This window comes from Salvelinus namaycush, chromosome 8 (genome assembly GCF_016432855.1).
Source record: "Salvelinus namaycush isolate Seneca chromosome 8, SaNama_1.0, whole genome shotgun sequence".
Taxonomy (NCBI): domain Eukaryota; kingdom Metazoa; phylum Chordata; class Actinopteri; order Salmoniformes; family Salmonidae; genus Salvelinus; species Salvelinus namaycush.
This window is the reverse complement of record NC_052314.1, coordinates 28,415,999-28,442,719: the sequence shown is the minus strand read 5'-3', so window position 1 is coordinate 28,442,719 and position 26,721 is coordinate 28,415,999. Positions and strand designations below refer to the sequence as shown.

The following is a 26,721-nucleotide window of genomic DNA, read 5'->3' as shown; positions in this document are numbered from 1 at the left end:
AAGCTTATGGACAATGTCAAATGTGACATAGCGAAGCACCTGAGTGAGTTGGGTGCGCAATTACGCAGGTACTTTCCCGAAACGGATGACACAAACAACTGGATTTGTTATCCCATTCATGCCCTGCCTCCAGTCCACTTACCGATATCTGAACAAGAGAGCCTCATTGAAATTGAAACAAGCAGTTCTGTGGAAATTGAATTTAATCAGAAGCCACTGCCAGATTTCTGGATTGGGCTGCGCTCAGAGTATCCTGCCTTGGCAAATCGTGTTAAGATGCCCTTTGCAACCATGTACCTATGTGAGAGTGGTTTCTCGGCCCTCACTTGCATGAAAACTAAATACAGGCACAGACTGTGTGTGGAAAATGATTTAAGACTGAGACTCTCCAATACAACCCAACAGTTCAAATTTATTTCAATAAATCAAATTTATTTATAAAGCCCTTCGTACATCCGCTGATGTCACAAAGTGCTGTACAGAAACCCAGCCTAAAACCCCAAACAACAAGCAATGCAGGTGTCGAAGCACGGTGGCTAGGAAAAACTCCCTAGAAAGGCCAGAACCTAAGAAGAAACCTAGAGAGGAACCAGGCTATGAGGGGTGGCCAGTCCTTTTCTGGCTGTGCCGGGTGGAGATTTATAACAGAACATGGCCAAGATGTTCAGGACACCGGATAAGACAGGAGAAATATTCCAGACATAACAGACGGATCCTAGCCCCCCGACACATAAACCATTGCAGCATAAATACTGGAGGCTGAGACAGGAGGGGTCTGACGATACCCCCGGACAGGGCCAAACAGACAGGATATGTGCATCCTTTTATGAGCATCCTTTCAAGCACACCGTTCTCATTAACCTGTGGTGAGTTATTCACAATTGTCGATGAACAAATAAAGTTTTACATGTAAGATGGCTAAATAAAGTGCAAAATGATTGATTATTATTTGTGCCCTGGTCCTATAAGAGCTCTTTGTCACTTCCCATGAGCCGGGTTGTGACAAACTCACACTCATTCTTATGTTTAATAAATGTATCGTATAGTGTGTGTGTGACAGGCTTACAATGATGGCAAAAAACAACATTTGAGAGTGCACTGACCCTGGTGCTAGAGGGGGTACGCAGCTGGAGGTTGAATGTATGAAGGTGTACGGGACTATAAAAAGTTTGGGAACCATTGCCCTAGTGGGAAGGCATAAAGGAAATTTCCTGTCTGACCAAACACGACGTGGACCCGCCCAGACCAGACTTTACCTGAAGATACCTGATCCGCGAACCTCTGAGGGACATGTCTTCTGAATTTCAGTAAGTCCATTTAAATGAATCTGTAAAAATAATGTAAGCAAGTAACGGACAAAAAGGCACCCATAGTCTTATAGAGAGAAGGCTATTCACTCGTTTTATGAGAAGACTAGAGCGAGGACGTAACAGTACCATGAAAAGCCCCGCTGACAGCTGTCTGTAGGCATTTATAAGAAATGTCTACGTGGTGTGGCAGACCAGGGGGTTTGGTCAAGACGTTTACAGAGATCAGACACGGACAGAGTTGGATTAGCTCGGTTTCAACTGTGTTTATTTGAATAACAAACAAAAGAAAAAGAATTCTCCGTCATACCATCTTCCGGGCTCCGGGGTCTTGCTGTATCCTGGGGGAACCAAACTGAGCTCCCTCCGTTATCCCTGTGACTAAGCACGACTATACAGGAGTAACCTCTCTTCCCCCAGTCCCCTCCCCCATGTGCTGCCCTTCTGGCAGCTTTATGGGACTCGTCCAATTGGTGAGCAATCAGCCACTTGATTACTCATCTAGCACAATCAGTCCCAATTATTCCAGGCAGGAGAGCCCGTAGAGACCTGGCATGTCCAGCAGAGGGAGCCATCGCCTTGAGATGTAGACTCAGTCTGTCACCAGGCCTCGACGAGTCTCCCCCTGGTGGCTGACCTGCTGTACGCCACAGTGGACTGCAGCCACTACAAACAACACAAGGTATTTTTGAATATGGGTTGTTATTTATATGTATAGCAGTGTACATATGGTGCATAGCAAGTAAAGAGAATTGTTGAAGATGCACATGGGGAAATTAGGGAGATTACCTAGTGTGTTTGAGAATAATACTAAGTGAATGTGGATGTGAACGTTCTGTGATTGTGAGATATTACATATTAAGCTGATTGAAATTTGGATAATAAAAGGATTGAAATGATTACTATTAAGATTGGAATTTGGATAATAAGAGTGACATTTGGATAAGATTGATTGGAATTTGAATATTAAACTGGTTGAAATTTGATAACAAGATAATAAGAAATTGAGCTATAAATATGTTTTTCGATCTGCAACATTATCTAGGGTTTTGTCCACCAACGCCCTTTGGATCTCCAGGTAGAGGATAACATGTCTCAGAGGATAACATGTCTTGATTAGTAACGAGATAACATCTCATTAGTAACGAGGATAACATGTATCTGAGGGTAACATGACTTTAGATGACATGAGGAAAACATGACTCATCAGTGGAGTTTGATGGTATAACGTTATTATGTAATTGGAGATATGAAAGGAGAAAGTACTATTCCCAAATGTGCTGTTAAATAGAACAACTAGTGTAAATATCTAAACCCCTGTATGAACAGAACACTAGTCTAACGGAGGAATTGATGAATGAAAGAACAAATAGTGTATAAGAGGAATTTGACAAAGCAAGGTATGAGAGTATTGTGTGCTTGACTAATTTACTGAACGGGAGATTAGCTCCAGCGTGAAAGCTGTGGTTGTGAATGTAAGTGTTAATTTGAGAAACATTTTTAGAAGTTTTTTTTAACACTTTAAATATGGGTAATGGAAATAGGAAGAGCAGGATGGACAATCCGAGCTGGGAACCAAGGGGGTTTTGTGAAAAGATGGCTAATACATTTGGTAGGTGGGTACTGAACCAAATAGAAGATTGGACAAAATGGACAGATGGAGATTTCCCAACTGACGGGACACTGAGCACTGATAAACTGGAGTCAGTGAGAAGTCAACTTGAGAGAAAAGAAAGACGAATGAAAATTAAACTAAGGACCGAAAGACACTGAAGAAGGCACAGCTGATGTACTACTCTGGAAGAGGAAGAGAACATCAATGAAATGGCGGTAACTGTGGAAACCGAAGAGGCAGAGGAAGAGGTAGAGGCCGAGAGGCCCCTGTTGGAGCTGACATAGGGAGAGACTGGAGCTGCTACAACTGTGGGAAGTTAGGGCATTTCTCAACAAACTGTCCTGAAGGAGAAAAACAAAACGATTGGCCTACCCCACCTGTTGGCGTACAGGTTGACAACCCATTTGGAAGAGGAGGAGGTCGAGGGGGCTACCAAACTTAGGATGAGGTGGAAACAGATGAAGAAACTAATGAAGAAAACAATGACGAAGAACCAGAAGAAACCTGTTAAATGTTAAAATTGACCACCTTGTCAACCCATTTAAGTGAACAACCATAAAATTATATTTTTGGTGGACACTGGGGCCACGGTCTCAGTGTTGAAAATGTCTACCCTGTCTGGTTCCTCCATCAAAGAAAACAATGCGCACAGTTGGAGCTTCTGGAATTCCCTCTGAAGAATGTTTGACCTTTCCCCTAGATGTGGAGTGGGGTGAGGGGAAATGGAGATGCCAAATCCTATATTCATCTGCCTGCCCGGTAAATTTGATGTGTAAAATTAATTTAAATCTGTTGCATGTACTGAAGAAGGATTGTCATTGTGTATTGAGAGAAAATTGAATATTCCCGTACCTAATGAACTGTTACTATGCTTGGCACTTGAATGATCAACATGTTGAGGGACAGCTGAGAGAGCAATCCCCCTCTTCCCAATTGCATGCTAACTGGGAAGTGTCTGAACACCTACATTGTACTGATGCCGTTCCCTCATTCGAAAGAGACCCTGAATACCAACAGAGATGGTTAAACAACAAAAAAGAAAATTGCGAAATCCATGAATGGGATATACAGAGGAGTAGACTTCGCAGCAGCTGGAGTGGTATTGACGGAGTCTGTATGAAGTCCCTGGCTCAGTTCCCCATTGTAGCTTATCAAAAGCTCCTGGAAAGCAATGGAAAGATGTGGGTGTTTGGATGAAGACAGTGATGGAATCAACTGATTGGGTGGCTTGGGAAGGAGAAGGAAAGTGGTCAGCTTCAACAGCAACTTTCTATTCCCCATTCTGGGCTATTGCAATGACATGACCAAGAAAAGAACCAACTCCCATTGAAACCATGCCTTTGGTATTACAAGATAATTCACACATTGATTGGCTAAAAGACATACCTGAAGAACTGTGGGCTAAATTAAAGACTGACATTGGACGCATTAAAGGAGCTGCGCCAGTTGTGGTCATTCCAAAAAGCACCCACAGGCCTTACAAACTCAGTACCCTCTGAGCAAATAAGCTGAAAAGGGTGTTATTCCCATTCATAGTGCATTGGTTGAAAGAGGTGCTTTGATTCCCTGTCCGAAATTCACCCTGTAACACACCAATTTTACCTATTAGGAAACCATCTGGTGATTATTGTGTTGTGCAAGACCTTAGATTAATAAACGATGCTGTACATCCTAGAGCACCCCTGGTGCCTAACACTGTAACTATTTTATCCCAGGTGCCTCCAGGTAGTTATTGTTTTTGGTGATTGTTTTGGCAAATGCTTTTTTCAGTATCCCTGTGGCTGAAGAGTCAATGGAGTGGTTCTCGTTTACATTTCTTGGTAAAAAATTGACTTAGACGTTGATGCCCCAGGGTTATGTTGAATCACCGGCCATCTTTGTTGCCCCTAGTGGAAGCATTTTGGTTCATTATATCAATGATTTGTTGGTTTGCTCACAATCAGAGGAGAGTTCTCACGAGGACACTCGAGCATTGTTGATTTTCTTGGCAGAAAATGGTCATAAAGTTTCTCCAAATAAAATGCAGTTATGCCGGAGCTCCGACATTACTTCTGAGGGTTGGGCCCTCTCCAAAGATAGATTACAGACAATTCAAGTTTTGCCTAAACCTGTTACTAAGCAGCACATGATGTCTTTGTTGGGTGTGGCTGGTTACTGTCGTCTGTGGTTGAAAGACTATGCAAAGATAGTTTTTTATTTAACTAGGCAAGTCAGTTAAGAACACATTTTTATTTACAAAGACAGCCTAGGAACAGTGGGTTAACTGCCTTTTGGTTATTGGCCCAATGCTCTAACCACTAGGCTACCTGCTGCCACCATTGCAGGACTGTATTTATTGGAGAAAGATGGAGGTGAGTGAAGTTGTGGTCTGGACGGATGAGGCTGAGATGGCATTGGTAAAATGTAAACAAACTCTGATGTCTGCCCCTTGCCTTGACCTGCCAGACCATATGAAATATTTTCATTTATTTGTTTCTGAGATGAGTGGGTTTATGTCAGCAGTTTTGACACAGTATCATGGTGTGGGATATAGACATGTTGGTTATTAATCTAAACGTTTGGATAGTGTGATCAGGGGAATGGTTTCCTGTTTGAGATCGGTAGCGGCTGCTACTGAGGCTGTTTTGGCATGTTCTGATATTGTGGCTATGTCTCCCCTAACCAACCATGTGCCTCATGCTGTGCAAGTAATTATTACACTGGCAAGAATGGCTCCTTTGACGCCTGCGAGACTGCTAGACTATCAATACATTCTGTTGACCATGTCCCATGTTACTCTGAAACAATGTACAATTCTTAACCCTGCAAATCTTCTCCCCACAACAGAGGCCGCTGAAGACCATGATTCTTAGCTATTGAAATTGACTGTAGGACTAGGTTGGACTTGAGAGACACCCCATTAGAAAAATCAGGATTTTGAGTTTTTTTGTAGATGGGTCTGCTCAGCGTAATGATAAAGGAGATCCTTTAGTTGGCTATTCTGTTGTGACTAGTTCGGAGACGGTGGAGAGTGCAAGGCTATCATCGCATTTGTCAGCTCAGGCAGCAGAATTATTTGGTTTGACTAGATCTTGTATTTTGGCTAAAGATAAGCTCTGTTAACATATACAGTGGCTTGCGAAAGTATTCACCCCCCTTGGCATTTTTCCTATTTTGTTGCCTTACAACCTGGAATTAAAATAGATTTTTGGGGGTTTGTATCATTTGATTTACACAACATGCCTACCACTTTGATGATGCAAAATATTTTTTGTGAAACAAACAAGAAATAAGACAAAAAAACTGAAAACTTAAGTCGACAAGGACATTTTGAGCACTTAATGATGGACTTCACTGAATTGACCCCTTGTGAGGGGAATAAGTATCGGTTATGATTATTGACATGTTTTCTTAATGGATTGAAGCTTTCCATTGCAGGAGAGCCACAGCGGCTGCTGTGGCAAAAGCACACGTGAGAGAGATCATACCCAGGTGGGGTCTGCCATCAAAAATATCTTCTGACAATGGTTGACATTTTGTGAATGTGATTGTTCAATCCCTGTCAGAGGCTTTGCAGATTGATTTGAGAAACCATTTTGCCTATCATCCCCGATCAGGGGGTGCGGTAGAAAGGGCAAACCAATGTTTGGCTGTCCCATACGGATGACAAATACACCTTTTTCCCCAGAAGGCTTCTTAGCCAGATCTAGCCGGTGAAGCTGAACACTGTTTGAACCCAGGTGATTTCGTGGTGGTGACAGACTTCAGGAGAAAGAGTTGGAGAGGCATGTACCAAGCTCTTCTGACCACCCTCACTGTGGTGATGGTTGCTGAGAGAGATTCCTGGATTCACGTGTCACACTGCAGACGAGTTCCTGATAAAGAAGATGATGGGCCCTCGCCAGTTCCAGTGGTGCATCGTAGCCCTCCTCTGCATTAGCACAGGAGTGCTAATAAGAACAGTAGGTTGTCCGCTTGTTGGAGACCTGACAGAGGTTGAAAAGTCCTGAGCCAAGGGGGCCAACACCAGCCCGTAGTTGTGGCCCAGAAGGAGATAGTCATCATAGAAGGAGTCCTTAGCGAAAGGGACCAACGCTGGTCAGGAGCAGTGACCCAGAAGCAGATGGTCATCATCGAAAGAGAGCCCTGCTAGATCCACAACAATGAGGACAATTTGTTCTTATCTAGAGCAGAAATGGTTGCTAATCTTACATCTGGACAAAAAGAGGCCAGTTGAGGCAGGAGCAGGTTTACCGCTTGTGGGAGTTCCCATTCTTAGTGGAGATGCCACGTAACCCTGACCCTATGACGTTCTCTGCATTACACAACCACACAGTCCCACCGTTGTTGGCTAGGCCAGATAATACTTAACTCCCACCTAATTCAGTAGCAGGAGTGATGACAACCCCTTGGTGTATTAGAGGAGGTAATCATTTGGGTGAACTAGAATGTAATTGTATAATGTATTACAATGGATCCAATACCTGTAAGTTAACTGTTAACAATGCCGACATCTATGGTACTTCAGTCTATAATGATATTATCCCTTTCAAAGGAGCTCCGAATGGAACTTATTGGTTGTGTGGAAAAATGGCTTACTATAGCATTCCCTCAAACTGGGGAGGTACGTGTACTGTCGGGTTTGTGGTGACGGCTATGAGAACCATTCCGAATGATGAGTGATCTGAAGGCTTTGTTTAATGACTACAAACCTCCTGGAATGAAGAGCGATAAGAGATCCCTCACTGACATCACTCGCACTCTGGCACCTGCCTCCAGGTTCAAAGTAAAATCTATTCTGGAACCCTAACCAAAGATTTGCCCAAGGCATAATTTTCCCCCAATCAATGTAACATTTGTGCCTGTGTAATTTGGGCTAAGATTAGCTTGCATTTTTTATGAACGCCCACAATAGTCACCACTTAATTCTGGCTAATTATATATTTGAGGAAACATTACGGTTTCATTAATAAAGGCTTAGATTGTGTGAATGTTGCTCATCCAATTGATATTCAGTGTAAAAAAGAAAACCCCATCCATCTATGGTTTTAATACTTTATCAACATTGTATTATGTCCAACAGGATGTAATGTTGCTACATATTACCACATTTTCAAAATAATATATTATTGTACATGTAGAAAAAGTCTTAACAGACACCACAGTTTATATTAATCTCTTTATTACCTTTATTTAACTAGGCAAGTCAGTTAAGAACAAATTCTTATTTTCAATGACGGCCTAGGAACAGTGGGTTAACTGCCTTCTTAAGGGAATGATTAGAGGAATGTGTTGTAGTGCTGATATTACAGTTAGTAAACTATCATGGTAAACATTTCATTAGACATGACACACGGCCAGGCAGGGACCCATGATAGTTCCCATCTTGGAGGCCTGGCAGGGTCTGGAATGGTACAGGGGCTCCTCACAGGCTGCAAGCCTGCAGCTTCTTGTCAGCCTGCTTCAGAGACACCCAGGTGTTGAGCATGGAGGCTCGCAGTTTGGACCACACCAGGTGGTCACTGAGCCCGAAGATCTGAGCAGCAAACTGGGCCGCAGCTTCTGGGGAGAGGACGGTGGAGCAGCCAAGACCTGCGGGAGAGGAGCTCACAGGGTTAAGGTAAACACACAGATACCACACATTACTGAATAAACACAGCAAGAAAGACTGCATGCAGGGATGTACTCACCGCTTGGCATGCGAAGGGATGACCAGATGTCCTGTGCCCCCCAGTTGGGGGTGATAGGAGGGCAGTTGATGACTGGGTAGACGGTGTTTCCTGACATCACTGGACCAAGGCCGTTGCTTCTGCCCGCCACAGCCACAAACACAGTTGGTACTCCGTCACCTGGGAAAATACTGCACATTAGCTCATCCATCCTAATATAATGTTTTATATTAGATAGACTTTGTTATAATGTTAGCCAGTATACTGCACAGTTACTCCACATACCAAGCCATTATTTAAAACACTTTCAGAAAAAATGTATATATCAGAATCTTCCACTCTCAATAAACATAATAAGCAAGCAATGGATTTTACAATGCATGAACAATCTACGTAGAGGGGTTGCCAGTAAGCTTAGGGCTAAAAGGCTTAGCTCAGCCCACCTTCATATTCAGCTTTGATGCGGACAGTTTCATCTGGTCCTTTGTGTGCTGAGGTGACTCTGAGGTCACAGGGGATTCCGTAGGAGCCACAGGCCTTCCTGATCTTCTCACAGTGGGCCGTGTCAGAGATGGAGCCCATTAGAACCACCACTCTGCCACTGGCCTGGGGCTCCAGCAGCCGCTAGACAAAAACACACTGCCTGTTAGCCTCTACTGAATGCCTGGACTAACCTATTCCACTATGGGCTGTACTTGTACCGGGTCTGCAGATTGAAACAAACTTGGTTAATTTGACAGAAGTTGTGAAGGTCACAAAAGGTTCACCTGAAAACCTGATAATGTCTAAGTGATCACACTGGATTGGAACACAATCAACCAGTTAATGTTAAACTTTTATTTTTTTAGCCCTTTTTTCTCCCCAATTTTGTGGTATCCAATTGGTAGTAGTTACAGTCTTGTCTCATCGCTGCAAGTCCCGTACGGACTCTGGAGAGGTGAAGGCCGAGAGCCATGCGTCCCCCGAAAAACAACCCAACCTACTGCTTCTGCTTCTTGACAACGCACATCCAACCCGGAAGCCAGCCGCACCAATGTGTCGGAGGAAACACCGTACACCTGGTGACCTGGTAAGCGTGCACTGCGCCCGGCCCGCCACAGGAGTCGCTAGTGCGCGATGAGACAAGGATATCCCTGCCGGCCAAACCCTCCCTAACCCGGACGACGCTGGGCCAATGGTGCGTCGCCCCATGGACCTCCTCGTCAGAGCCTGGGCTCGAACCCAGAATCTCTGGTGGCACAGCAGACCACTGCGCCACCCGGGAGGCCACCAGTTAATGTTAAACTACCTGATTCTCTATCAGTATGGTATGTTGATTCAGCACAAACACTAGTGCTTGTCCTCCTGATAACAGCTGGTCAGCACAGGCTCTTTTAGGCTTGAGGGCAAAAGGGCACAGGATTAGTGGGATACACAAGGCTTGCCTACCTTCACGCTTTCAGAGACCCACTCAAAGTTCCTCTTCACCATCTGCATAGCTTCAGGAGTCACCTCCTTCAGGTCCCGGTACACCTGCAGAGAAGAGGAGAGCACACAGGTTTACACTACAGCTAATGTGGTGTAACTCAAAATATGAGGTAGTTAAATAATGGCAACATTAGGATTTTCCATAAAGGGATGGCAGGATGGGAAAATTGGACAGAGCTATGCAGGAGATCACCTCACCTGTTTGTCTTTCTGCTGACTCCGATCTCCCGCTGGCCACAGCCTCCAGGAGTCATTGTCAATCACATCAGCAAGCACAATCTCTTTAGTGCTCACATTCACACCAAACTCAATCTGTCAACAAAAAAAATACAAAAAACAATGACATTTTAAGGGAAGACATTAAATTCAAAATTCCCCAACATGACTTCCACATCTAGCTAGTAGCACTGTGCTACCTCCCATGACCAGCAGAGGGTGGCGCTGAGCTGCATACCTTCATGTCTACAAGGGTGCAGTTCTGGGTGGCCCAAGCCCTCTCCAGGACCTCAAAGATGGCCACAGTGCTGCGGTTCATGATGTCCACCTCACAGCGGCCAATGGTGAGCCCAGCCAGAGATAACTTAGTTTCCAGCAGCTGCTCCTCTGACCATTGAGGGTCATTGTTGGCATCATCCTGGGACAAACACAAATGGTGACCAAGATAAGACATTGATGTAAATGGTAAAACACAGCAATATTTGTATGAAGGAGGATGAGTTGATGCACCTAACTCTCAATGTTGTCCCCTGAGCGGACAATGAATGTGTGAAATTCAAACCAGAAGATTGGATTATGGGAGAGGATATGTTTCTACCAGGCATGATTGGACAGAGAAATATACACACACCTTGAAGAACATTTCCATTTTCAGGGGGGAGAACCTGTAGCCCTCCTTGACCCCTGGGTTCCTCTTGAGAAAGGATCCGGTGGCCACCCTCCGACAGACCCACTCGATTGGAATCATCTCACAGTGGGCCGCCACGAACGCCTTCTCCGACTGCTGCCTCACAAAAGCTGTCTTGATGCCTGAGGGATAGGGACATCACAAGGTCTTACTCAGCCATTGATGATTAAATCAGATGTACTACTACTAAGGCCACGAAGGAAGCCAATTAACAGCCAGTCAGATATGCCATTGTCTTAGATGAAGGGGAGGAAAGAGGGCTAGGGTGGGACACATTCTGAGTTGCAAGGAATTCAATTCCACAGTTAGGCTTACAACATTTATTTAAAAATGAATGCAACATGGAGTTATTTCTGATCAAGTAGTGTTTATTAACAGACTACTGTGATTTCAATGTCAAACACAGGAATGTAACATGACCTGGATACTCAGGACAGCTGGCCACGGTGCTCAGTTACAGACAGAACAATCCCTGATAATAGCTGTTTGCATTCTAGCCTGCAGACGAATCCATTCATGAATGTTGGCACACTTTAATGTCCCAGGACAATGTATATTTCTCACAGATCCAAGAAGCTTTCGAATTGATTACAAAACAATCTGATGTTCTCGACACTTGAAAGGATGAGAGGAGGTGTGGTGGAAGGCACATCTAAACAAAGTATCACACGCACCCACACATGCATACATTGCCAAACTAATCATTACATTTACATGTCCTTACCATTTACTAACTTGCATAATTGATAACAGTGTAGCCTGACGACTCACCCGCCTCCTGCAGCAACTTGAAAACACAGCTCGTGGTTCTGTTTGCTATCGCGGCCTTGCCCTCCATCTGGTCCTTCCTCGCCGCATTCCCTGCTGTGATTTGGTCCTTTGACTGGACCAAAACATAGCCTGGCTCATCTGCGAGCTCGAAAATCTGCTTGGTCTTTCCCTCATTTAGTTTCTGTCCCAGTTTCAGCTCTTCAAACCCAGAAAACAAAGACAAACAGTGAGTAACCCCCAACATTGGTTAATCGATATTTACGATAAACGCGTGTTTACAGTAGACATCTGATTGCATCATCACTTCAATTTATCCATCTTCAAATTACTTGATGGGCCGTTTTGCAAATGAACAAACATAAGTAATAGGCCTACAAGTTGTACTTTAGTCGAAAACATACCTGATGGAGACGCCATGTTGGAAGACGATCTGCAACCCTGAAAAGTAAAGCAAGCAAAAATAGATTTAAATCAAGTGTGGGAAATGTACACCCCAAATATCGTATTTAGAATTTTCGCAACTTCACCTGCAACCCGTAGAAAAGTCAGCACAGAAAGAGGACTCTGCACTGAGCGAGTTCGTTTTGCATGGCCTGGTTCACTGGGTGGGCGGGATTTGTTGTATTAGACCAGATCAAAGTAATGAAGGTCTCACCACGTGGGGCGAAAAAAGTTATGCCACTCATCACTACATATATCAGCGATACACTGGTTTATTTGTCTGAAAAGCCAAGTGTCGTTTTTTTTATTAGTATCGCTTGAATACTTTCAAATACATCTCATTGCACTTTTATTACACAAAAAGACAGGGCGAATGATTGGAAATCATTATCAGTCAGTCTGAAAATCTATATATTTTTTCGTTTGTAAATTGTAGGCCTAGTATTTTCGCAATCTGCCACGAATGATTCCGTCTTGTCAGGGGCTGTCAACTCGAAGTAACGTTACTATTTAGCGAGTCAATTCAATAGGCTTCAAAGCAAGCATCCCCATTTTGTAGCCCTGTACTAGGTTGAGCCCGTCTGTGTGTAGACGCTAACCAGCAAGAGGAAGCATACTTTCCCGCTAGCTCTATTTTTAACACGTGGTCAGTGTTTAAGCGTGGAATTGCACGCTGTGAGTGTGAAGTATACAAGCTCGAGACGCGCAGGGTCTGAAGAATGAGCGAGTTCGAAGAATCTGGCATCGGAGAAGAGTGCGGCGTGTTTGGCTGTGTTGCAGCAGGGGAATGGCCAACACAACTAGAAGTTGCCAAAGTGTTAACTTTGGGACTTGTAGCGCTACAGCACAGGTGAGTTGACGTTTTCTAGCTAGCACGTTTACATAGCGCCGTCAACTATTTTGTATAGCCATCCGCTAATCACAAATAACGACTATCTTTCCCATAATTGATTATACACTTGCTTTATCAAACCTTCAACCCCATTGTGCAACTTTCACTGAGAAAATACATTGGAGGGAGCGGTCAATTTTTCAGAACAACACATGATGTGACGTCACTTCTTGCTAAATTAGACATTTAAGTATTACTTTGTTTCCGGTGAAAGTATGGACATCTCGTTCTTGGATTCCAGACTAGCGCTGATACATTTATCCAATGGAGACTCAACTCAATATATTTCGTAAAGGCATTGTGTACCACAACTTTCAGACTCTTATTGTATACAACAGTCAACTGGTTACAATGATGTTAAAACATAATTTTTCACATTCTGACGCCTACCTGTTTTTCTCGGAATGAGTCAGAGGCTGCCATGGAACAGACTGAGTTGATCTCTATAATAGGAATGTATTGATCCTCCTCTTTGTACTGGAAGTCAATACTCTCAGCACAGCTGCCCCCAGTGTCATGCCTTTTCACAGGTCTATGTGTATCTAAAAAAAAAAGAAAAAGGAATCAATAGGGTCAGTACATCAGTGATTGAGTTGAGGGGGTTAAATGCCTTTACTCACTTTTTACTGAGTGTAGAAGTCTGTGACACATGGGTTGTGTTCACACAGGCAGCCCAATTCTGATCTTTTTTCCACTAATTGGTCTTTTGACCTATTTAGTGGAGAGAGAAAAATATCAGAGTTGGGGCTGCCGTGATGTACAAAAGAGCTATCTGGCGCAGATTCTTGACCTTGGTCCTCTCAAATTGATTGTGCTAATGTGTTCGGTGAATATTTCAAAATGTGTACAAAAGAATGTGATCTCTTCAGATTTTGATGACAGATTGTAATCTTCATTTGACTGGAAACACTGTTCTACTTTTTGAACAAATGGATACACATAAGCCATATTGCAGTTTTGTAAAGGCCAATGTTTTAGCCTTTTCTCAGCAGTTTCCTGACTCCTTACCAACCCACCCTCTCATGATTTGATTAGGAGACTCATTGGCAAGTCACTGGACTGACTCACCCAGTCACACTGTCCATCGTTAGTCTGTTACTGAGCCTTTGGTCACGTGTGGATTTTAAAATTAGATAGGACATTCTCGTGATGTGAGAAACATAATTGTTGAGGGAGTAGGTACAATTTAACCTTGATCCAATGCGTTCCTCTTCAGCCCTCTTTTTGCAGTCAGGTCCTCTCTTTTATCCATCTCAGCATTGCCTGTAAGGAACCAATAGGCATATGACAAATCAGTGTTAATGCACAATATCAGAACCTCTTTTCCTCCACCAGGTTCTACTGTCTCCGACTACCAGCTTTGGGGCTGATGGCGGTTAATTTTTAATCTGGCTATAAAATAGAGATGTGGGAAATGTCTGAACATGTAATGGCTTGTTTGTTATCTTATATATGGTCACCACTAAATTATATGGAGTGACCCTAGGTTTATCTACAATTGCTATCTGAGTCACTTTTTTACCTGTGTATGCTCGTTTGTCCTCATTCCTGGGGATAACCTCATAGCTTTGAGCTGTGTAAGAGTTAACTGGACGAGTCCTCTCTCCATGTCCCATTCTTGCAGTTGCTCTATCTGACGACATGAAAATGGCATCTTTGCCATCCTCGTACCCCATCATGGCCGCCCCAGACAAAATGGCACCAGCCTCTGCTTGTTCCTCATATCTCATGGCAGGTCCACTATCCGACCTGGTCAAAATGGCATCCACCTCATCATAGAACCTCATAAGGTGGCGTGGGTCCGTTCCGTCAGCCCTTCCCCTCTGTAAGGAGCGGTACAGGTACTTGAGGTTCTTGTATTTGGTGTGACACTGCTTCCAGTCGCGCTCCACCCCCTGCTGCAGTAGCCGGCAGGAGATCTGCACAAAGATGTCCCTCTTTCTGGTGGAGCTCTGCAGCTGCCTGCACACGCCCTCTTCAGACCACACCTGGATCAGTGCACGCACCTCCTGGTCACTCCAGTTCCGTCCTGTGTCGGACACCGTTACCACGTGGAACTGCTCAGAGCTAGACTGGTCCAGTGGTGATATGTGGGCCTCTATTAGGGTGGGAGACAGAATAGTGAGTGGGCAATGGGCATAGCTGTTAAATTTCAGAAGGCATTTCTGCTGTAGGTTATTTGATTACACATACCTAATTCCCTTTGATTTTGTTCTGTGTCCAGCTCATAATCGTCACTATTGTCATCTGAAAGAGACATTTGTTCCAGGACTGTAAAAAGTAGAACTAAGACTAGGCAATGTACTCATTCAGTATCATCATTCATTAAAACCTCACCATCAATCTCAATGACCAGGTCTCCTTCAGGTGCTGTAGACTGTGTCTGGCCTCCAAGAGTTTCTAGCCTCCCAGCTCCCTGGTCAACATCTGGTCCTCTCCTCTGCATATCATGGTCCCCATCCTTCCCATCAAATCCCCTGTCCAGCAATATGGCCTCCAACTCATCAAAGAATTTCATGTACCTTCCTGGGCCGGTGCCGTTGCTGCCTGCAGCGGCCTGGGCGCTCTTGGCCATCTTGTACTCATACTTGAGGTTCTTGTATTTTGTGCGACATTGTTTCCAGTTGCGCACCACTCCGAAACCTCTTTGCATGCGGCGGGCCATCTCCTGGAAGATGGCCTTGTTGCGTAGCGTCCCTTTCAGACGCTGCCGGACGTGGCGGTCAGACCAGACGCACAGCAGAGCCCGCACCTCCTCATCTGTCCAGTGGCGGCCCCCCTCCGGGCCCACGCATTGGGCGTAGGGGAGAGCCCCATGAAGAATCTGACACGGGCCTCCTAAACGAACACACACATACGCTTACACTTTTAAAGGAATGTGAATCAAGGGATACTTTTTTGATATTGTCTGTTACAAATACTCAGGTTTATTTAGATTCAGTGTAATCTTTTTTCTAGGCTACTGGTATGTGACTCCAGTTGTGTCTGAGTCAACATCTTGGTCACAAAGCAGCCTCTGAGGCTTCTTATTTAAATGAGGGATCATTTAAAGACTGCTAGTTAGACTACTGCTGCATATACTAAACAACTTAAGATTTGATACTACATTTATTAGGCATAGTCTATGGTCCACTGTTTTTCTGACATTATCTTAACAATCCTTCACTCACAGTTAGTGTGTTGGGATGTCGCAGATCGTTTTATTTCATTGCTTCCTATAACCTACGCCAATTGCTATATACTGTAATTCTTTCAAAGTTTCCATATACAAATATTTTGTAAGCACTTGTATATTTCTCTCCCAATATCACACTGTTCCTGTAACTCCGAGTTACCTTCCTGCATTGTGACTAAGGAAGAGTGGGCCTCTTTCTCACTGGTCAGATCCTCCTCCTCTTCCACCAAGTCACTTGGGGTCATTTGGGTGTCCATCATGGCTGTTGCCCCCTGATTGTAGTTGGTGAATGTGCCTGGTGATTCAGCCTTCCTGGCTTGCAGTCCCAGCCTCCTGCACTGGGCTTGACACTCCCTCCAGTCCCGCAGCACGCTGAGCCCTCTCAGCTGCTCTGAGATGCATTCAAATGTGGCTCTGCTGCTCACGCCTGAATGCTGAGCTGCTCCCAGCTCCCCCCACACTGACAGAAGAGCCAGCACCTCCGCTTCCCCCCACTGTCCTGCTGCTCCTGTCTCCTCTACCTCTACCTCTACCGTCTCTTCTTCACCTCTTCTTTGTCTCCCTGCTCCTCTCTCCATGTTTGAGCTGACCTGGAAACGCTTCTTTCTCTCCCAGCCCCCCTTCCTCTGCTGCTCGGTTCCCTAGGCAACCAGGCGTTTAAGCCTGAGAGGAACGCCCACGCAGCCTCACTACTGGCTTAAGCTTTGTGATGTGGGGGAGGGATGGACTGTAATCCGAGAAGCAGCTTGGCAAATCGTCTGCAGCGCAAGGCCACTCCATATAAGGCAACTCCACTGCAGATACACACAACCCCCACCCCCCCCTCCGGTCTACAACACTTCTCCTTCACCAAAACGGTTTAGTCTGCCCCAAGGCATTATGCATGCATAAAAGCTGGCCTCAAACATGTTGCATCAAGCAAAGTCGAGTAGGTTTGACTGTAAGAGATTTAAGGACCGCTGTGTCATTGTTGCAAGTGTTTCCACCTCACTAAAACTGTCATTCAAGCAATCTATTTGTTTTTGTTTACTTAGGGGTCAGGAAAGTGCTGGAATTGTCACAAGCAATGGAGTCAACCCACCAACGTACAACACCCTCAAGGTACAAATGTGTGACAAACAGAACCATTCAGTATGGAAACATGAAAGAGAAACAGCTACAATCCCACTCATTCTAGATTACAAAGACACTCAACGTGTCCTCTAATTTACACAACATCCCACCAGTGGCCTCAAACTAGGCATAATGCTATCACCCCCCCCCCGCCCCCCCCAAACAACAAAACACCTTTTTAAACCCTTCCATACGTGGGAGTTTCAGTCCTATTAGTTAACTAAAATCTCAGAAGTACAAGGAGAGAACACACTGTATAGAAATGAGACACTTGTAGCATAAAAACTGGCATGTGATATCATCACCTAAAGCTTTACTAATCACAGTTTGGCTACATTTCTTTTTTTTTAATGCACAGGGTTTTATGAGAGCAAAGTTCAGTGTGTGTGTGCCCAAGATGTCCCTGTCTGCCTATGTGTTGTGAATAGCTACGTCTCTTCCCAACTCAGGGAATGGGCTTAGTGAACAACGCCTTCCCACCTGAGAACCTTCTGAAGCTGCGCTATGGTAACCTGGGCATCGGGCACACGCGCTACTCCACCACGGGCATCTCTGAGCTGCAGAACTGCCAGCCCTTTGTGGTGGACACACTGCACGGCAAGATCGCTGTGGCACACAACGGGGAGCTGGTCAATGCAGCCGCACTGCGTAAGAAGGTAGGTTGTGCTGTCATATCCACCGACCTTGTGTGTGACTGCTGTGTGTTTTTGTTTTAAATGTACATTACTGTGTATGGCAGGTGATGCGTCACGGCGTGGGCCTGTCCACCAGCTCAGACAGTGAGCTCATCACCCAGCTGCTGGCTCTGACTCCACCCATGGAGGAGCTGGATGCCCCTGACTGGGTGGCCAGGTTGGTTCTAGAACCTTCTATTCCAATAATACCCCATCTCCTCTTTAACCTCCTGTAACACTCTTCTTCATCTTGATTGATTGTTTATTCTCGCCATTGCAGGATAAAGAACCTGATGCATGAGACCCCGACATCCTACTCGCTGCTGGTGATGTACACAGATGTGATCTATGCTATCCGTGACCCGTATGGAAACAGACCCCTCAGTATTGGTCGCCTCGTCCCCATTTCTAAACTCCACACTGCAGGTATTTTTGGTCCTCCCTTACTGCTGCATGGTATTTTTGGATCTTTTGATTTGTGCATTTTTGATGAACTAATCTATGAGCAGGGTTACTAATCTATAAGCGGATACATTGGCACCCTTGCACTTTGCAATGGAGCAGAGTGTTCTGTTTTCTCTTTTCAAAACTGGTTGAATGGCAGGTACGGTAAATTACACATGAATGAGAATCACTTGCTCCAACCAAATTAATTTGAATTTTGAATAATTTAGTCCAGGCCATTTTGACTGAAAGTGAACAATCTAAATTTCAGTATAGAATTTTTCTTTCTTGGTCCTGTGCAGTAGTAAATCAAACAAATACATGTCTGAACACCATTTTTATTTTAAAATGTCTACTTAGAAGAAATAGTGAATTGTGCAAGGGTGCCACTGCCAATATATTTGACCTCAACTGTATAAAGAGGTGGAAGAAGATGGATGATTGACAGGCCATATTCTGTCCTCTGTCAGGTGCTGGCGAGGGGGAGACAGAGGGCTGGGTGGTGTCATCAGAGTCCTGCAGCTTCCAGTCCATCGGTGCCAAGTGAGCTCTCATCACCACGGTTACCGTTCTCTTATTGCCATGGCAATGTGTGTGTGGTCCTGTGGCTCACAAGCCTCTTTCTGCTCGGTCTGGTCCTCAGGTACTACAGAGAGGTGATGCCTGGAGAGATAGTCCAGATCTCCAAACACGGTGTGAAGTCCCTAAGCATCGTCCCTCGCCCCGAGGGAGACCTCCCTGCATTCTGCATCTTTGAATATGTTTACTTTGCCAGACCAGATTCCATATTTGAAGGTAGGCATATTTAGAAGTTGGCCTAGCTAATAACACTAAAACTGATTAGTACTTAGTCGGTGAGAGTAGTGAATAGTTCGACTGGGAGATTACGGCACAACTTTAAAAAACACTTATTTAACTAGGCAAATCAGTTTTAAAAAAGTATTGTTTACAATGACGGCCTACAGGGGAACAGTGGGTTAACTGCCTTGTTCAGGGGCAGAAGGACAGATTTTCACCTTGTCAGCTCGCGGATTTGATCCAGCAACCTTTTGGTTACTGGCCCAACGCACTAACCACTAGGCTACCTGCCTTTGACCTGATGCCAGAGCACCTATTGTTTCCTCCTGGCGTTTCAGGTCAGATGGTGTACACGGTGAGGCAGCGCTGTGGACGTCAGCTGGCCGTTGAGGCCCCTACAGAGGCAGACGTGGTCAGCACTGTGCCGGAGTCTGCTACACCGGCTGCACTGGGATATGCACAACAGGTGAGGCAGCATGGTAAAACACACTGATCAGATCTTCTGTTTTCCATGACAATTTTTTTTATGTAGTCGCCTATAGGACGTTTTGATAAGTTGCATGTCTTGACTATTCTTTCATATTATTTCATGCTGGGCATGTATGCATGTGCTCCTCTTGGGCTTCAGTCTGTACTATTCTGTTCCATTTCTGCAGTCGGGACTGCCGTACGTGGAGGTTCTGTGTAAGAATCGCTATGTTGGGAGAACGTTTATTCAACCAAACACACGCCTCAGGCAGTTGGGGGTGGCCAAGAAGTTTGGGGCACTGACAGACAACTTTACAGGCAAGCGAGTGGTGCTCGTTGATGACTCCATTGTCAGGGGCAACACCATCTCCCCCATAATAAAGCTCTTAAAGGAAGCAGGAGCCACAGAGGTGAGTGTCCCAGAGTTGGATCATTATCAGCCCTCTTTATATCAATTATACTGCAGGTAATCTCTCCTCGTAATAATGGTTGAGTACTATACTCAACCATTATAACGCGTTGTTTGTAATGACCATTCATTTTGGTTGCTTACCTCCCTCCTATAGGTTCATATCCGTGTTGCCTCACCACCCATCAGGTTCCCATGCTACATGGGCATCAACATCCCCACAAAAGAGGAGCTGATTGCTAACAGGCCTGAATTTGAGGACATTGCTGGCTACATTGGTGAGATTTGGAACGCTACAAAGTTCATGTTTTTGAGAGTAGTCCCCTCTAGATTCACATTTTGATCTGTGACTTGAGACATGGTTGGCTAACACCAGTTGTGTGTGGCAAACTGATGTGTTCTGTAGGTGCAACCAGTGTGAGGTATCTGTCGGTTGAGGGCCTGTTATCAGCGGTGCAGGGAGGAATCCCCTCCCTCCAGGGGAAGGATGATAGGATCAACACCAATGCCAGCAGGAGAGTGGGCCACTGCACCGCCTGCCTCACAGGAAAATACCCTGTGGAACTGGAGTGGTGACTGTTGACCACAACCCTCCCAACAGGTCATCAGACACAGCTGAAGCTGGCGGTGCTACAGATGACCACAACCAAACCGTTCTCTTGATCACACTACTGCTGTTTATTGTACTTAGTCCTGAATCATTTGGGGGCATTAATGCTGCCATTCTGGCAACACAACCTTATGCATGTCAATGTATTACATTTGAACCCAGCCTTTTCATTCCACGTAAGATTACATTCCATTGTTACTGAAAAGCAGCTGTGTTCCAACCCCTCATTTCTATCCTCTCATTGGAGAGATGTTACAAGTTGCCTTATCAGCTGTAAGACGCACAAGACTTGAAACAAAATGTTTAGTGGAAACAACTTGCCTTCATTTCATATAGCTGAAAATACATATGCAGACCTGTTTAAAGTAGTTGAATCCTTTGTCTCCCTTATTTAGACTAATCACTATTCCTCCTGTAAAGTACATTTCAGATTATTTTCTATGTTGATCATAAGATTTTCCCTCTTGTGATGTGAAAATAAATGCATACAGCCAAAAGGTTTTCAAGCACTTATTTTATTAAAGTCATTTAGTATGTATTTTATGCATATATCCATTCAAAAAACCAGCTATTGTTATCACACGGGTGCATAAAAAAAATAACTTGACTATTTAAAAATTAAAAAAAGCCCTTGTGGGAACACTTCATTGTAACATGAGTTAGTAATTGGAACATCAGAACTGTTTAAAAGCTGATATAAAACAGCAACAGATATTTAAGTCAGGCATATCAACCAAAGGTGGAGGTGCAGGTCTTTCTGTGGGTTGACATCATTTATACAGAAGCCGTCTCCGAGAGAAACTGGGGAAAGAAGGCTGGTTAACATGAGAAACAAAATGCATCTTCTATGAAAGATTAACGACAACACAAAACAGACTGAATAAGGTCATGGTTACCTTGGAGAACAGCCACATTGGCACTCTGCCTTGACAGGTGACTTTCCTGGGGGGAGAAAGTCTCATCAGAACTGAATACATTCATTGCAGTGGTCAAAGTTCAGACTATTTTATTTTCCCTGAGAAACAAAGCAAACAAACCTTGATGAATCCCAACAAATCTGTTGTATTTCGCTCTCTAAAACAGGAGACAGGACAGCAATGTTACAAAATATAAGGAAACAAAATACTGGTGTTCTGTATGTATATTGTCTCTGTGGAAAGACCCTTACACAAGCAGGAGAGGGCTGATCAACATGCAGGCCAGAGCAGGAGCCTGCAGCTTTCCTGACTGCTGCGTCTGATGAGTGGTGTTGGTGATGGGGGCTGTGGTGGATCTGAAACAGGCTGGCCCTATGGGGGCTCCAGGTGTGGGAGTCACAGGAGATGTACCTCTGGATGGAGGATAGATGGGTGGAGGACAAATGGCTGTCTGAGCGATTCTGGCACCTGATCATTTCTATCTGGCGGAGAGATCCTGGTGAGTACAGGCAGGAGTTGTCTCTGAAGCGTTTGGACTCTGGGGAATGTTCCTGGACCAGCTCCCTGCGACGCTTCCTCATGACAGAGTGGTGAGGAGACAGGGCCAGGGCAGCCAGAGCAGAGGAGGAGGGGCCTCTGGTGGTCTCTGCTCTCCTCTCACACATGCAACAGGAGGGGACCGGTTTGCCCTGACAGACAAGCTTGTGGTAGAGCTTCTGGAAGTCCTTATCGATCTGCTTAGTGGAGTTCCTTAGACTGATGGATGGGGAGAATGAATCCAGGGAATAGTGTCGCTGGAGCTTTGGCTGAGCTGCCCTAGCAGTAGACTCCTGATGGGGGAATCGAGATGAGTGTACTTTCAGTTGGGAGGTACTGCAGGCGTCCAGGTGGTGGAGCTTCCTGGGTGACATCAGAGGCCTCTGAAAAGAGTGGGAAAACGCAGGGGAAGATCTGGGTTCCACCGTCACCATGTTTTTCTGATGATATCCAGCAACGCCTGATTTGAGGCTTCTATGGTCAGTGTTAGGAGATGCACGCTGGCCTTCCCAGCTCAGCAGTCTGGCTCTGTAGGGACTCTGTGCTGATGAGGAGCGGTAGACAGAACTCTCTGTGTCTGAAGACATGCCCATACTGACCACAGGGCGTACTGCTGTGCAAATCCTCTGACTGGGGACTGTGGGGGGGGCACACCTCAGAGATGGGCTGCTCAACCCTCCTGCTGTGGAAGGGCCTTCAGATCTGTCAGGACTAAAGACAAGGGTAGTATACCTAACCCTGGTGAGTGGGGCAGAGGACATAGACACCGTGAAGGTTTGGTTTAGGGGTGCCTCATCTAGCTCAGGGCTATCCTGTAGGGAGGAGTCTGCAGAGGGAGTGGAGGAGGCTGGGGAGGAGAGAGCAGAGGGAGGGGAGGAGGCTGCAGAGGGAGGGGAGGAGGGAGCAGAGGGAGGGGAGGAGGGAGCAGAGGCGGCAGGACTGGAGCCTGCAGAGGAAGGACAAGAGGAGAAGTCCATCAGTGGAAAAGGCCGAGATGGTTGTCTGTTTCCTGAATCTGTCCGCTTCCTGGGTGACTGCCTCTCTGCTGGCCACTTCTGGAGGTTGACCTTGGTCTGTGGAGGAGGATGGGTGCCGTTTGTCCTTTTGAGGTTAAACTTTGGACTCTTGGGGTTACTCACATTCAGTGTGGTGTTCTGAGATGTTAGGAGGATGGATTGGCTATTGTTGAGGTCAGGCTTTCTGTGAGCTGGTCTCAGGGTGCTGTTGAAGGTGCGGTTATTGAGGTTTCTGTTAGACGACCACCTGAGTCTGTGGTACCTCCTTAGCACCCCTACAGCCGCGTCGGACATATGTTGGCGCCTCCAGGCCTCTCCTATCTGACCGAGCATGCTGGGATACAGCTCCTGTAGAGTGCTACGTTGACTGCTCAGAGAGCGCTCCAGCTCCCCATCCTGCTCCTCTGGCGCACCCCACAGGTTACTTCTAGTCTCATTCACCTTGGAATTATCCACCCCTGTTGGAGGCAATATAAATCCAATTTATTCATCAGAAATTTCTAAAACAAAATAGTGCTGCAGTTGTATTTCATGTTTACTTTAAAATGTTAAATTCATAAGTCACTAGGGTTTATGTTGAAATAATTAACTTACAGTGGCTGTTCTCGGCAGCCTGCTGCATAACAGAATCATTACTGGGGGCAGTGACAGCACTCGTGTCTACAGCACCCTCATCGACACAATCATTGTTGGCATCATCCTGGTGGTATGAGATGTCCATCTGTTGGAAAACATGAGAAGTACAGTAAGATTTATTTTTCCATGGGGTTTTGTTATGTGTATTTAAATCCTATTCTTGACAAAGCTACTATTATTTCTACTACTATAACATTGCATTTTAGTTACACTGCTTATATATTTATATACTGGATTCTTGACATATCTGGATTACTGTTACGGTGCCATTTGGGTTAATTGGATTCATTCGGACATTAAGATTTTATATGTATTGATTATTCGCATACTTGTTGACCTTTTACTACATTGTTAGGAGCTAGTAACATAAGCATTTTGTGGCACTCGCTATAACATCTGCTAAATGGTGTACGCGACCAACAACTTTATGCTATAGTAATGTGAACTGTTAACATCTGGTTGGACTCTAGTCTCCAGACAGATCTGTTCTGCCCACAATCAGTTTTCTGTGTGTGTAGGTCATTACTCCGTAGATTAGAAGAACTCCAATTAAGTAAAAGTAATTTACCTTGAAGTCTCCAGTGGTGTCATGTGGCCTGTGTATTTCAGAAATATCTGAAATAACAAAATATAACTTGAATATAGATTTAGATCAATTGAACCAAGTGCACATCTCACAGAGAAACAACATGTTGTAGTTCCCTACCTCCTAGTGACAGCTCTGCCAGGCCAGCATCACTCTAAAGAGAAGGTGGATAAGAGGTGTGATCCAGAAAAAGATTCCTCAGAAAAATGTAAAGTCAACATAAACAGAAAATGTACAAAGTGGATCTAAAAAAATTAGCCACAGAATTTACAAACCTTTGACAATTCCAGCTTTAACAGCTCCAACTCTGACTTGAACATGCAACGGCTCACATCTTCTCCATCCAATGACAGGATACATGAAAAAACAAGAAAACATCAAGGCATGGAACCAATGCCAGATGGTCCAGATGGTTTACCCATCAACATAAAGCTGGCTACTTGTTGGTGACAAGACTAAACAATTATTCTTCAAGCACAGGTCCACAGTGCAACCATAAACTGACTTTTGTTTACCTTTGGGAGTTATGTCCTCCAGGTTCACCTCAGTCCCATCGTCATGCAGCTTTGAATACTGTTGAGTCAGAAAGAGTAAATACAGGCACATTTGGATGTTTCATCTCATCTCTTTTCACAGATAACGATGAGACAGCCTTTCGGGAGGAGGTCAGAGACCTGGCCGTGTGGTGCCAGGATAACAACCTCTCCCTCAATGTGATCAAGACGAAGGACTACAGGAAAAGGAGGACCAAGCACGCCCCCATTCTCATCGACGGGGCTGTAGTGGAGCAGGTTGAGAGCTTCAAGATCCTTGGTGTCCACATCACCAACAAACTATCCTGGTCTAAGCACACCAAGACAGTCGTGAAGAGGGCACGACAAAGCCTATTCCCCCTCAGGAGACTGAAAAGATTTGGAATGGGTCCTCAGATCCTTAAAAGGCTCTACAGCTGCACCAGAGGGCATCACTGCCTGGTATGGCAACGGCTTGGCCTCCGACCGCAAGGCACTACAGAGGGTAGTGCGTACGGTCCAGTACATCACTGGGGCCAAGCTTCCTGCCATCCAGGATCTCTATACCAGTCGTGCCCGAGGAAGGCCCTAAAAATTGTCAAAGACTCCAGCCACCCCACCCATAGACTGTTCTCTCTGGTACCGCCAAGTCTAGGTCCAAAAGTCTTCTTAACAGCTTCTACCCCCAAGCCATAAGACTCCTGAACAGCTAATCAAATGGCTACCCAGACTATTTGCATTGTCCCTCGCCTCTTTTACACTGCTGCTACTCTCTGTTCATTATCTATGCATAGTCACTGTAACTCTACCTACATGTACATATTACCTCGACTAACCTGTGCCTCGTTATGTTATTTTACTGCTGCTCTTTATTTGTTATGTTATTTTTTACTCATCCATTTTTTTTTACTTAACACTTATTTTTCTTAAAACTGCATTGTTGGTTATTAAGGGCTCGTAAGTAAACATTTCACTAAGGTCTAAACCTGTTGTATTCGGAGCATGTGACAAATACAATTTGATGTGGTACATGCCTAGTAGTCCTGAGTGCCATTGATGAGGGGTGTGCATTGTTGGGGCATTTCGTCCCGTGGCCATAAGGGGGATGTTGGCGAGAAAGACTAGCTACTACCAAAGTGAGTCGCTATATACGGTATGAAAACTGCATCTGCTCTGCTACTACTAGTTAGTTGGCTAACACCAAAAGAGGGTGTCTTTTCTAACTATGATTACAAAATCGTCAGAAGAATACGATCTACAAAATAAGCAAACTTCTAGTTACAGTTACGGGCTCACGGCAGTTACAAGTTAGCCAACGTTAGCTAAACTAACGTTCCCTAACGTTAACTAGCTACCAGTCCATTTCCACCTACCTTCTGAACGATTCTCTCCAGATTATCAGTGTAAATCTTGACATTGTTCTGAAATTTATTTTTGACGAAGTCGTCCATGTTGTCAGTCTTTATCGATCAAAACAATAAAACGAAAAACTTTTTATTCCCCTCATTTGTTTGCTTCTCTCCGGGTCAAGGGCTCTGACTAGCGGAATACAGCTTCGACCGGAAGTAGTTTTTTTGTAGCAGGTTAGAATAATTTAAACAGCACGTTAGGATAATTCATGTGGTAGGTTAGGAGACAGGTTAAGGTTATGAAAATGTTTAGGTTTTAGGGTTAGCAAAATTGCTCTCCTAACCTGATGCAAAAATTCCCTTCCGGTCGTAGCTGTACTCCATCTAGTCACGAAAATATTTAAAATTTTCCCGCAACAAAATACTAGACTA

The 26,721-nt window shown here is 44.8% G+C and overlaps 3 protein-coding genes across 6 annotated transcripts; 1 reads left to right on the top strand and 2 right to left on the bottom strand.

Moving 5' to 3' along the window:
* Positions 1–8,063: 8,063 nt before the first annotated feature.
* On the bottom strand, positions 8,064–16,813 carry paics (phosphoribosylaminoimidazole carboxylase, phosphoribosylaminoimidazole succinocarboxamide synthetase). 4 transcript variants are annotated; one of them, XM_038999590.1, is made up of 15 exons: positions 16,381–16,813; positions 15,383–15,883; positions 15,239–15,292; positions 14,568–15,143; positions 14,237–14,308; positions 13,436–13,587; positions 12,114–12,150; positions 11,713–11,910; positions 10,885–11,063; positions 10,492–10,671; positions 10,236–10,349; positions 9,999–10,082; positions 9,014–9,194; positions 8,592–8,750; positions 8,064–8,493 (listed from the first exon to the last, which is right to left on the bottom strand). In XM_038999590.1, exons 1-15 carry the CDS (start codon positions 16,796–16,798, stop codon positions 8,327–8,329), a joined length of 3,072 nt encoding a protein of 1,023 aa, XP_038855518.1. In that variant the 5' UTR covers positions 16,799–16,813; the 3' UTR covers positions 8,064–8,326. The 4 variants fall into 4 exon arrangements, with proteins under 4 accessions (XP_038855518.1, XP_038855519.1, XP_038855520.1 ...); XM_038999591.1 differs by lacking the exon at positions 15,239–15,292; XM_038999592.1 differs by lacking the exons at positions 14,237–14,308; positions 14,568–15,143; positions 15,239–15,292; positions 15,383–15,883; positions 16,381–16,813 and adding an exon at positions 13,666–13,711.
* Positions 12,392–21,237, top strand: ppat (phosphoribosyl pyrophosphate amidotransferase). The gene is made up of 11 exons (XM_038999595.1): positions 12,392–13,003; positions 17,255–17,321; positions 17,783–17,989; positions 18,073–18,185; positions 18,288–18,433; positions 18,922–18,994; positions 19,095–19,246; positions 19,588–19,715; positions 19,906–20,127; positions 20,284–20,404; positions 20,533–21,237. The coding sequence occupies exons 1-11, from the start codon at positions 12,873–12,875 to the stop codon at positions 20,700–20,702; spliced, it is 1,530 nt and encodes a 509-aa protein (XP_038855523.1). The 5' UTR covers positions 12,392–12,872; the 3' UTR covers positions 20,703–21,237.
* Positions 21,233–26,690, bottom strand: si:dkeyp-117h8.4 (uncharacterized protein LOC572032 homolog). The gene is made up of 10 exons (XM_038999594.1): positions 26,314–26,690; positions 24,944–25,001; positions 24,704–24,762; positions 24,549–24,582; positions 24,411–24,457; positions 23,801–23,927; positions 21,905–23,664; positions 21,774–21,810; positions 21,633–21,678; positions 21,233–21,537 (listed from the first exon to the last, which is right to left on the bottom strand). Exons 1-10 carry the CDS (start codon positions 26,389–26,391, stop codon positions 21,507–21,509), a joined length of 2,277 nt encoding a protein of 758 aa, XP_038855522.1. The 5' UTR covers positions 26,392–26,690; the 3' UTR covers positions 21,233–21,506.
* Positions 26,691–26,721: the final 31 nt, after the last annotated feature.

What these genes read in the sequence shown, in the direction of transcription:
- si:dkeyp-117h8.4 (XM_038999594.1), bottom strand. Translation starts at nt 26,391, where the DNA reads ATGGACGACTTCGTCAAAAATAAATTTCAGAACAATGTCAAGATTTAC. An exon ending in GGCAGAGCTGTCACTAGGAG is followed by an intron (nt 24,458 to 24,548) that starts GTAGGGAACTAC and finishes TTGTTATTTCAG; the next exon opens with ATATTTCTGAAATACACAGG. An exon ending in CAATGTGGCTGTTCTCCAAG is followed by an intron (nt 21,538 to 21,632) that starts GTAACCATGACC and finishes TTCTTTCCCCAG; the next exon opens with TTTCTCTCGGAGACGGCTTC.
- ppat (XM_038999595.1), top strand. Translation starts at nt 12,873, where the DNA reads ATGAGCGAGTTCGAAGAATCTGGCATCGGAGAAGAGTGCGGCGTGTTT. An exon ending in CTTGTAGCGCTACAGCACAG is followed by an intron (nt 13,004 to 17,254) that starts GTGAGTTGACGT and finishes TTGTTTACTTAG; the next exon opens with GGGTCAGGAAAGTGCTGGAA. An exon ending in ACCAGATTCCATATTTGAAG is followed by an intron (nt 19,247 to 19,587) that starts GTAGGCATATTT and finishes CTGGCGTTTCAG; the next exon opens with GTCAGATGGTGTACACGGTG.
- paics (XM_038999590.1), bottom strand. Translation starts at nt 16,798, where the DNA reads ATGGAGAGAGGAGCAGGGAGACAAAGAAGAGGTGAAGAAGAGACGGTA. An exon ending in GGACAAACGAGCATACACAG is followed by an intron (nt 14,309 to 14,567) that starts GTAAAAAAGTGA and finishes GGTTCCTTACAG; the next exon opens with GCAATGCTGAGATGGATAAA. An exon ending in ATCCCTTCGCATGCCAAGCG is followed by an intron (nt 8,494 to 8,591) that starts GTGAGTACATCC and finishes CCTCTCCCGCAG; the next exon opens with GTCTTGGCTGCTCCACCGTC.